The sequence below is a fragment of the Microtus pennsylvanicus genome, chromosome 11, assembly GCF_037038515.1.
Source record: "Microtus pennsylvanicus isolate mMicPen1 chromosome 11, mMicPen1.hap1, whole genome shotgun sequence".
In the NCBI taxonomy this organism is placed as follows: Eukaryota; Metazoa; Chordata; class Mammalia; order Rodentia; family Cricetidae; genus Microtus; species Microtus pennsylvanicus.
Genome location: NC_134589.1, coordinates 69,370,786 through 69,382,341, shown reverse-complemented (window position 1 = coordinate 69,382,341; position 11,556 = coordinate 69,370,786). Strand labels below are relative to the sequence as shown.

Sequence of the window (11,556 nt, the reverse complement as noted above, 5' to 3'; positions counted from 1 at the left end):
AAGTGATTCAGATGGGGGAGAGATGGTGCAGACGTGAGTGGGAGGTATTTCTTGAGTCTGAGATAACTCATTACAGCTCATTACAGGCTTTGGATAATTGCAAGGAGGGTGCCAAGAGGACCGGAAGTGCCCCGTCGTGAGTGCTGATGCACAGCAGGCTCAGAAGCCTTGACCCTGTCCTCTGCCGAGTCACGGAATACCCACCCTCAGCTTCCATCTCCAGTTGTGAGGATTTGTTAGTCGGGTACAGAACATTTTAGAAGATGCGGAAAGGAGGAAGGGAATGAAAATCCACTGCTCCGCTCCTGCCCATGTTTTCAGGAAACCAGGAAGGCTTTACGTTTCCCACTGCCCTTACCCCTCTCTTCAAACTCTGAATTCTCTTGGTTTAAAGGAACCTTGAGAACCCAATGGCTTGGTGTACTCTGCTGATCCCACCATTCAGGTAGTGGAAAGGATTAGGAGTTGAAGGGTAAGCCTCAGTGACAGTGACAGTGAGACAGTCTCATCCTCCTATCCCCCTCTACCCCCAGAAAAGTAACCTTGAGGTTTGCTAGGTAGGTCTAAGTTACCCTAGCCGCTGCTCTGCACTCGCAGAGTGACTCAGCTAAAAGTTAAATACTTCTTTTTTTTGGTTTTTTCGAGACAGGGTTTCTCTGTGGCTTTGGAGCCTATCCTGGAACTAGCTTTGTAGACCAGGCTGGTCTCGAACTCACAGAGATCCGCCTGCCTCTGCCTCCCGAGTGCTGGGATTAAAGGCGTGCGCCACCACCGCCCGGCTTAGTTAAATACTTCTTAACTTTTTAAGTTTTTTTCCTCCTTTTTGAGGTATATGATAGAACCACAGGGTCTTATATAGTCCTTTTTTTGTTTTTCAAGACATGGTTTCTCGGTGTAACTTTGGAGCCTGTACTGAAACTCACTCTGTAGACCAGGCTGGCCTCGAACTCACAGACATCCGCCTGCCTCTGCCTCCCGAGTGCTGGGATTAAAGGCCCTTTAACTTTTTATTGAGCGGAAAGTGACAGTGCACAGATGCAGCCTCAGCACTAAATAGGTAGGGACAGGAGGGCTGCAAATTCCACTCTGCCTTGAGCTGTGTGGAGAGATACTGGCTCTAAGGTTCCCTGGGCTGGCTTCAACTCCCTTTGAGTAGCTGGCATAGGTAACAAGTATCTTGCCTTTCCTTGTCTTCTTCTTCTTTTTTTTGTTTTGTTTTGTTTTTTTTTGTTTTTCGAGACAGGGTTTCTCTGTGGCTTTGGAGCCTGTCCTGGAACTAGCTCTTGTAGACCAGGCTGGTCTCAAACTCACAGAGATCCGCCTGCCTCTGCCTCCCAAGTGCTGGGATTAAAGGTTTTTTTTTTTTTTAAAATTTGCCATCCAGCCATACCATTCCTAATCTTCCTCATGGGTTAAGAACAAAGGCAGATAAATATGTGGGATTATATGCAGTGAAATGCTAAAGAGAATTTTTTTTAAAAAAAATCTCATTTTGTCCCTTATCTAGTAATTTAACTTAGAAATGGATGGGATAGTTTGATTTTTTTCCAAAATGAAATGTTTTGACAAATTCCTTGTACTTCCTAAAGTATTAGAGAGCAGAATATTAACAAACCCCACACAATTTCTTGGTCAGGCTGCTTGCTGGAAACTTACAACTATGGTCTTAGAACTTAGTTTTTGTTTTTAAAAACAGGGTATGTGTAGCTCAGGCTGGCCTGGAACTTGCTATGTCAACCAGGCTTCCTCAGTCTCGATAGACCTCTGCCTCTCCCCAGAGTACTGGGATTAGAATGGGTACCAGTGACTTGGCAGCTTTGTGAGTTAAGTGATGCCAGGAACTCAGTCTGGTTCATGCTTTGCTCTTTGCAAATATTTAGTTCATAACAAATAGAAAATTAACATACAGCAGGTCTCATAGTGTTGGAAGACTTAACTATGACATTTTGTTTGTTTGTTTTTTTCAAGACAGGGTTTCTCTCTGCAACTGCCCTGGCTGTCCTGGAACTCGCTCTGCTGACCAGGCTGGCCTCGAACTCAGAGATCTGCCTCTGCCTCCCCATCCCTGAGCACTGGTGCTATAAAGGCTTGTGTTACCACTGCCACATGGCTGACACTTTTATTGTGTGGGGTAGGACAGACCGATGAGGATGTCGATGATACAGACACATGGCAACCCAAACCAGGTACCCATCCCTCCTCACTCTCGAGCTCCGAAATCCAGCCCTAACTGGATAGACAGGAGGAGATGCTCTAACCTGTTTTTAAATAAGCAGACTAGTTTCTCTTTTTTACATACACCCCTTAGCACCCTTCCTGTGTACATTCATTTATTTTTGTGTGCAGGCCAGAGGACAAGTTGGAGGAATTGGTTCTCTGTCTACCAAGCAGACCCAAGGGATTGCTCTCAATTTGTCAGCTTCCTAGCCTTTCTCCTGAGCTATCTTATTGAACTAGCTTTACTACTATTCCAGTTGAATCAGGATCTCAAGCTGGAGCCCTTCAACACTTCTTCGGGTTATTAAATGTACATTCCCAAGTGTCCTTGTATAGCACTCCGTTTTGCATTTCACATGTAGTGAGAAAACTTTGTAAAAGGACTGCGAGGGCCTTTAGCACAGCACTCAAAGCAGACAGATGAACTCTTGGGAGTTCAAGGCCAGCCTGGACTACAGGTAAGTCCCAGGCCAGCCAGAGCTACAAAGGAGGCCCTGCCTCAAAACAAGTAAAAAAGGAGTACCAGTAGTTGGAAAACACGAAGGAATATCGAGAATCTTAAAGAACACTAGAAATACCGTTAGAAATAAATTAGGGGTCCAGTGAAAGCGGAGTTAGGAATAAGTCAGGGGTGTAATGAATGCTGAGTTTGTGGCTTACCACTGGGCTATGCCCTCTGCCTAAGAACCATCTTGTCCCTGTTTAAGGATCGATGTCGACTTTGAAGTCGGATTCAGGTGTATGGAATATTAATGTAGTACTGGCAAACCAGTCACAAAGGCTTCCTTGGGTCAGTTGTCTTTAATAACAATCAGCCTCTTAGGACGGGGCACAAGCGGGTGACCAGTCACCCTGGCGACAAAATGCTCTTTTCCCCTGGCAGAAAGAGCCCTCGAGGGCGTTCAATCTGCGACAAAACCCGCCTTCCCCCATTCTGCAAGCACGCGGGGCCTACTGCACCATCTAGCTTCCGCTTCGTGTCACTTTCCCTTCCGGGTCGGGACCCCAGCGATTTCCAGTCTTGCGTACTGCTGTTCGAACGCCGGCCCCGCCCCCACCCCGTTGCCAGGGCGTCGGGCGGCCCAGAGCCGGCAAAGTCGGCCTGGAGAGGAGGCGTGGTGTCCCGCGGCCGGCTGGGACTTCGCGGAGCCGGGCCTGCGGGACTACAGGATGGGCTGAGTCGGCGGCGGCTCTCAGGACGAGGTGGACAGCCCGGCGGGAGGCGTGACCCGGGTTGTGGCTGTTTAGGCTGTGGGCTTCAGGAGAGGGCGGGCCGCGTGGGCAAATGCGGTACCGAGGTGGGGATGTAGCCGGTCACAAGAAACCCGCAGTGTTTGTTAGAGGGACTTTTTAACCTGCCTTCCTTCGTCTTTGCTGTTTTTTGAAAAGGGAACTTGTTTTCTAAATCCCGTATTCTAAAATGTTTCCTGAATTAAGCGCGAATCAGACCTCCCTTAGTCCCAAAATGCTAGATTAATGCAGGACACCCATGTGTTGTGGTGAAAGTTGGAACTTCTCCGACAACCTGAGTTCCCACGAACAGGCTGTGCTGTAGCCAGCTCTCCTAGATTTTGTTCTTATATTTGAAATAGGGGGTTATCGACTCTATACATTATCCAGCTTGAAAATTTAAAGCATGAACTTATAACATTTTCCTTATTTCTGTGAAGCAGAAGCCCGGCTCGAAAATGGAGATGTATGAAACTCTTGGAAAAGTGGGAGAGGGAAGTTATGGAACGGTCATGAAATGCAAACATAAGGATACTGGGCGGATAGTGGCCATTAAGATATTCTATGAGAAACCAGAAAAATCTGTCAACAAAATTGCAACGAGAGAAATAAAGTTTCTAAAGGTTTGTTTCTTTTGCCTTTTATTGTATATATAATTTTTTTCCCATTGGAATTCATCTTGCTATGAAGTCCAGACTGGCCTGGAACACTTATTTTTTCCAGTGCTGAGATTTACAGGCTACGTTACAACACCGGGCTTCTTTTGCCTTGATTGTGTAAGTCAAGCGAGGAATTGTTGTAGAATGAAGATAAAATGTATGAAAGAACATTTCCATTAACAATATACTGCATAGAGAAATTCTCATTACCTATAGTTTGTAATTTTTAGTGATAAAAGATCTGCATTCTTGTGAATAGCAGAATTATGATAATATTGTGAAGCTGTTCAAAACTACTCAGTTATAATGCTTAAAGACGTCTGCTTTGTACAAAGGACTGTGGAAGAAGCTGAGACTAGAAAGAAGTAAAAATTTGTTCCTTAATGACTTATGACTAGACAGGAGGTGTACAAAAGATAATCCTAATAAGAGTGACTCATGCTGAGCCAGAGAGATGGCTCTGTGGTTCAGAGCGCTTGCTGCCCTTGGAGAGGACTAGAGTCAGTCCCCGGGATCCATATCAGAAGGCTCACAACAGCCTGTACCTCCAGCTCCTGGGGGACACCTGCAGGCTTGTGTGCGGAACCACATAACCACACAGGTTTTTTGTTTTGTTTTGTGTTTTTTAATGGTTACTATTAAATTCCACACACTTCTGTTTGGCTGGGAAGGGTTCTTGCAGAAAATATGCTGTGTTCTTGGCCTTGAAGGATGTGTAGCATTTGGGTGAAGTGGAGCTACTGCTGAGTTCCAGAACAACATAAGCGTAGAAAGACAAGAACAATAGCAAGAGTGGAAAGGAAAAGAACAAATACTTGTCTATGAGTTTCTTGTATAGAATTAGAATTCTAATTAGTGCCGTAAATTGGAAGTAGATTTTAAAGCGTTTTAGGCTAAGAAGTCAAAACTTGGTTTGGGTTTGATCTGGAGTAGCTCCATTGGTAGACTGCTGGCCAAGCATGTCCGAAGCCCTGGGTTTGGTCCCCAGAACCACATAAAACTGAGTATGTGCAATCCTCTGCTATATATTAAGTTCCAAGCCAGCTTGGGGTACGTGACACCCTGACTCAAAGACACAAACCTGATTTTTTTAGGAGATGGAAAATGAAGGTTTGAGTTAATTGTAAAGAATCCCTGTTAGGTAGTCAGGTGGTGATGGCGCGTGCCTTTAATCCCAACACTTGGGAGGCAGAGGAAGGCAGATATCTGTGAGTTTGAGACCAACCTAGTCTACAAGAGCTAGTTCCAGGACAGGCTCCAAAGCTACAGAAAAACCCTGTCTTTAAAAACTAAAAGAATAAAAAAAATCTGTTAGGTATTAATCTATCAATACTTTGTAGAATGTATCAGAAGACTGAAATCTAAAGGGGTCTGATGGAAATTTAATTCGGAAATCCTGCTAATATCATGAGGCCTTTTTTAGACTCCAGCAGTGTAAATGGCAGGCAGAAAGGAGTCGGAGATGTCCTTGAAGTTCAGAGAATGCTGCAGTTGATGTAAAGTGGAGGAGAATTTGAGAGCTAGTTCAGTTCTGGGACTGTTGACTTAGAGATGACAGGGATATTTAACTAAAGACTATTAGGCTTCTGCAAACAGCAAGTGTCAGGAGAGATGAGGGTACTGTATGTGTGACAGGCAAAGAACGGAGGAGGTAAAGAGTGTGAACATTCTTTGGGGACTGGGTCCAAAACTAGACACCGAAACGGGAAGCAGTGTCTCCAGGTACAGGTGTTCTATCTTACTGTGCTTTCGGGGCTCTCACCTCGACAGTGGAGTCCAGATGTTTTACATGTGATGAAGAGTACAGCTGCTCTTGCCCATCTTTGTTGGTACAAAAGAAACGTTTTCTTTCTTTTTCTTTTTGGTTTTTCAAGACAGGGTTTCTCTGTGTAACAGCCTGGTTGTCCTGGACTAGCTCTTATAGACCAGCTGGCTTCGAACTCACAGAGATCTGTGTGCCTCTGCCTCCTGAGTGCTAGGATTGAAGGCATGTGTCACCACCGCCTAGCATTTTCTTTCTTTTTGTCTGTATTAGATAATATAAATCTAAATAGAATTCCATGCTAGCACCTGTGGACAGTTGGAAGTGCTATATTTCTAGACCGTATAAAGGAAAAGTAAAAGCTAGTAAAGACATTATGATTTTTTTTTTTTTAATGAAAGACACCAGTCCTTGCCTGATGAAATGAAACAGCACTGTCAGGCAGTTTGTGCTCCTTAAGTGAGAAATCAAATTAGGAAATAATGGCTTTGAACTTCTGAACCTTCTGCCTCCACTTCCATAGTGCTGACATTGCATACACCATGCCTGTTGTTTTTAATTTTTAAATTACATTTTGCCATTTATTCTGGTGTGTGCGTGATGCACATTGACAATGCACATGTGGAGGCCACAGGGTAACTTGCGGAAGTCGGAGGGCTCTCGGTTGTCAGGCTTGACAGCAAGTGCCTTTACCCTTTGAGCCGTGTAGCCTCGCAGTTTCATGTGTTGTTAGGGATCACACTCAGGGCTTTGTGCACGCTAGACAGCACTCCACCAGCTGAGTGCTAGCTCCAGCCCTATTTAGTGATACTATAACACTAACCAGTAGTGACCAGAACATGGAGATGAGCTTGTAAACATATTTTGTTATAACTATAGGCAAATAACTTATTTGAGACAGGGTTTCATTATGCATCCTTGGGTGATTTGGAATTTGCTATGTAGGCCAGGCTGGCCTCAAACTCACTAATCTGCCTATCTCTGCCTGCTGAATGCTGAGACTAAAGGTATGTGGGACCATGTCTGGTATATGCAAATTGTTTTAAGACACTTTGTTTCTTTTTTAAGACAGGGTCTCCCTATGTAGTCCAAGCTGCACTGGAACTTCCTATGTAGAACAGACTAGCCTCTGATTTACCGAGAGAGAGAGATCTGCTTCTCTCCGCCTTACGAGTATTGGAATTAAAGGCCTGTGACACCATTAGCACTCCAAACTATTCTCGCGGACTTTGTATGGGATGTCCCACCTGCTTTCCCTCTCTTCCCACCTTTCTTCCTTTAAAATATTTCTTTCTTTCTTTGGTTGGTTGGTTTTTCAAGACAGGGTTTCTCTGTATAACAGCCCTGACTGTCCTGGAACTCGATGTGTAGATCAGGCTGACTTCAAACTCACAGAGATCCACCTGCCACTGCCTTCCAAGTGCTGGGATTAAAGGCGTGCACCATCACCTCACCTAGCTGAAATATTTTTTAAACTTAGAAGAGTTTTATTTTATGTGTATAGGTCTTTAGTCTGTATGTGTTTGTACCATGTTGGTGCATCCCCACAGAGGCCAGAAGAGGGTGTCACAGCTCTGAGCATGAGGGTTCAGGATCAGAGACTTATGGGCTGGAGAGTTGACTTGGCAGTTAAGAGTGCTTGTTGCTCTTCCAGAGGACCTAGGTTCGATTCCTGTAGCCCACAAGGTGGGATCTGATTTTCCTTTCTCACCTCCCTGGGCACCAGTCATGCATCTGATGTACAAACATAAATGTAAAATATATATCTGTACATATATGTACGTATATTTTACTATTTTATACACATAAAATTGCAAAAGAAATAAATCTAAAAGAACCAGAGTCCTCTGGAAGATGTGCCAGTTCTCTTAATCACCATTTTATCTCTCCAGGCCCCTTCTTTTTACATCAAATTTTATTGCATAGTCCAAACTAGCGTGGAACTCATTGTATAGCTCAGGCTGGCCTCAAATTCTTTCTCTTCTGCTTCAGCTTCTGTAGTCCTGGGATTACAGGCACGTGCCGCTGCATACCACTTTTCAATTTAGCATAATCTAATAAGAGAGCTCTTGCATTTGCTAATATTCTTAACCTAAAATGATTGCCCAAATAACTCAATATTAACTAAATTTTAATGGTAGAATCTGATTAAATTACTGACACAGCAGTTAGAATATCTGTGAAAGGTTGTCTAGTAATAGAGAAAAATATAATTAAATACACACAAAGAAAGAAGACTCCTACTGTTTTTGTTTGTTCCTTATTTCCTCCACTATTTTGCCTTTAAAATAAAGACTAAGGGCTGGAGAGATGGCTCGGCTGTTAAGAGCTTTTGTTCTTGCAGAGGACCTGGATTTGATTCCCATCACACACATGGTGACTCACAACCATCTGTAACTTCATTTCCAGGGGTGAGCACCAGGCATGCACATGTGTACGGACATACATGCAGATCAGACACCTATACTCATAAATAAGCCTATAGGAATATAAATTAGAGGTCGTACAGAAAACCGGCAGTTTTCCCTAGGTGGGCCATTTGTGTGGTGTCTGAAAGCACTGACCCTCCGCTGTCCCTTCACTGCTGCCAGTGTGTCATTGCCGCGGCCGCACCACAGCATCTTACTAAACAGAGAAATGGAGAGCAAAAATAGGAAAGAAGCCAGGCGGTGGTGGCACACTTTAATCCCAGCACTCGGGAGGCAGAGGCAGGTGGATCTCTGTGAGTTCGAGACCAGCCTGGTCTGTAAGAGCTAGTTCCAGGACAGGCTTCAAAGCTACAGAGAAACCCTGTCTTCAAAAAAAACCCCAAATATTTAGGAAAGGAATCTGGAATTGTATTTTGGCAAAAATTTCTACCAGTCTTGTTTCAAGGATTTTAGTCTCTGCTAGTCGCAGGAAAGTAGAAAACTTGACGTTATACCACTAGATTAAAAGGATTTTCTTAAAAAAATTATAGTTTGCGGGGCTGGCTCAGTGCTTAGGAGCCCTCGCTGCTTTTCCAGAGGACCTAAGTTCAGCCCAGTAGCCATATGGTGGCTCACAACCATCCATATTGAGACCTGGTGCCCTCTTCTGGCCTGCAGGCAGACATATAGGCACAACACTGTATACATCATGAATGAATAAATTTTTAAAATAAATTATAGTTTACTAGTGAATCTAATAATGAAATATACTCATTTTAAATCCAAATTTATAAATATTTTTGTTAATTTAAAAAGTAGTTAAATATTTCAAAATTGATTGTAGCAAGGACAATAGTCGAAAAATAGAATAAGTTACTTAAATATTAAGCTTTATTTGTCTTCTACGCTGCTACATGGCAATTATTTAAAAGCACTTATTTGATGTATTTGTTTGTTTGAAGTGCATGTGTACCTGAATGTCAGAGATCAGGTTGGGTGTCTGCCTCTTACCACATTCTACCTTATTTTCGGAAACAGAATCTGTCATTGAATTTGAAGCTATCAGTTGAGCTCGAAATAGCTGAGCAGTGAGCTTCCCCTCTATCCACCCAACTTTACCTCACCCAGTGCTAGTTACAGGCGCCTGCTGCTATGTCTGGTTATCTGTGGTTGCTAGGGATTGAACTCAGGTACTTGTGTACATACCAAGCATTTTCCCACTAAGCCATCTTTCCAACTCCTTAAAATTATTTTTGACAATGGTTGTTAGGAGCACAAAAAAAAGAATTTTTGTTTTAAAAATTACTTACTTAATTTTTGTTTGCATGAAACGAAGATCTCGCTGTTATTGCCCAGACTGGCCTCAGATTTATCTTCCTGTCTCAGCCTCCTGAGTATCTGAGATAAAGGGTGTTTTGTTTCTTAGTAGAATTGTAGAATAAAAAATGAATTAAAAAACCAAATATTTGCATATTTATGCTATTTCCATGGTTATAAATTATTTCATATATTTGAAGATTTTTAAAACATATTTTGATATTCTTTTGATTATCAAGTGAATTAAAAATGACCCTTAGAACTTATGGTTTAGTCTCTACAACTTAGGACCAAAATTAGAGAATACGTTATATAAATTTATAACATATGCTCAATGATGTTGAAATATACGTGTGGGCTGGAGAGATGGCTCAGTGGCTAAGAGCACTTGTTCTTGCAGAAGACCCAGGTTTGCTTCCTGCACCCACATGGTGATTCACAACTATTCTTAACTCCAGTTTCAGGGGATCCAACATCACCCTCTTCTGACCTCTGGGTACCAGGAATGCACATGATGCACATGTATGCGTATAGACCAGCACACATACATAAATTGTAAAAGTGTAAAAATCCATGCTCATCTGAAATACGAGGACCTTAGGGGCTAGGTACACTTAGCTCAGCATGTGAAAGATCCCAAGTTCAGTTTCCAAAAAATAAAACACCTGCTGATAAATGTGGTGGTTTATGTCTTTAATCCCAGCACCCAGCACTCCAGAAGCTGAGACAGAAAAGTTGTGAGTTCCGGTCTAGCCTGGGATACATAGCAAGCCCTTGTCTCTAAAAATGAAAAGAAAGAACAACAACAAAATTAGCAAATATGAAACAAGGTCCATTTTATTTTATTTATTGATTCTTATTTGTTTTGTTTTGAGACCATCTCACTCTGTAGCTCTGCCTAGCCTGGAACTCCCTGTGTAAACTAGACTAGCGTTGAACTCAGAGATTGGCCCGCCTCTGCCTTCCAAGTGCTGGATGCAGTCCTCTTAAATTTCATGTGTTAAGTACAAACCAAATTAAAAGATAGCAAAACAGTTCTCATTGTATTGTGGTACTTTAGTGCTAAATTGTTTTAATAAGCAATCTTGTCAACATGTCTCACCTTTTTCTAGAGAGCAAGAAATCACAGTAATTTTTACACATTAAGAATGTGCCAGATCACTTGAGACGTTCCTGTTAAAAGAAAAGAAGTTGAAACTGTTCCTGTTTTTTTTTTCTCCAAAATTATATAGGTGTTTGAATGAATTACTGCTTGAAACAATTTTATTTTAAACTCTGTTTCTTTTGTTAATAGCAATTTCGGCATGAAAACCTGGTCAATCTGATTGAAGTTTTTAGACAAAAAAAGAAAATTCATTTGGTATTTGAATTTATTGACCACACAGTCTTAGATGAGTTGCAACATTACTGTCACGGACTAGAGAGTAAGCGACTGAGAAAGTACCTGTTCCAGATTCTTCGAGCGATTGAGTATCTTCACAATAATAATGTAAGTGCTTCAGAGGGAGCCCAGCTGGGACGGCTATGACTCACAAGTGCCATTTGAATAGTTCTATTTTTAATGGAGGTTGTTAAGATTTTTCTGTGTATAATACTAATAGACTTCCTGAAAATGAAAAGGGGGAGATTGCTTTTTAGCTTATTTGCAGAACCCAAAAACATTTATTGAGTACTTAGTAATTGGAATGATAAGGTGGGCTGAGTCTGAGGTACTGTTAGTTTCCCATAGGCTGTGACGAAAACTGTGAGGATAACTTAAAGAGAGGAAATCCTGCTTTGCCTCATGACTTCAGAGGTTTCAGCCCATGATTCTCTTCAAGCATCATGCCTTCAGGAGCATGGGACAGTGTGCTTGTCTCATGGTAGACAAGCAACAGAAAGAGAAAGGGTCCCCAACAAGGACATGCCCTGGTGACCCATTTCTTGCTAGACACCCCCCTGAAGTTTCCCGAGCCGCCTCCAC

The 11,556-nt window shown here is 42.5% G+C and overlaps 1 protein-coding gene across 8 annotated transcripts in view; it reads left to right on the top strand.

Annotated features, from left to right (window-relative positions):
* Positions 1–3,221: 3,221 nt before the first annotated feature.
* Positions 3,222–11,556, top strand: part of Cdkl3 (cyclin dependent kinase like 3) — a 96,397-nt gene continuing 88,062 nt past the window's right edge. For 2 of the 8 annotated variants that reach the window (XR_012912412.1, XM_075992682.1), the window contains exons 1-3: positions 3,227–3,420; positions 3,891–4,070; positions 10,888–11,082. Coding sequence is in view for 7 of the 8 variants with exons in the window: in XM_075992682.1 (XP_075848797.1) it covers positions 3,906–4,070; positions 10,888–11,082 (360 nt within the window). In the remaining variant the exon portion in view is untranslated. The other 6 variants (XM_075992679.1, XM_075992684.1, XM_075992681.1 and 3 more) reach the window with 6 other exon arrangements.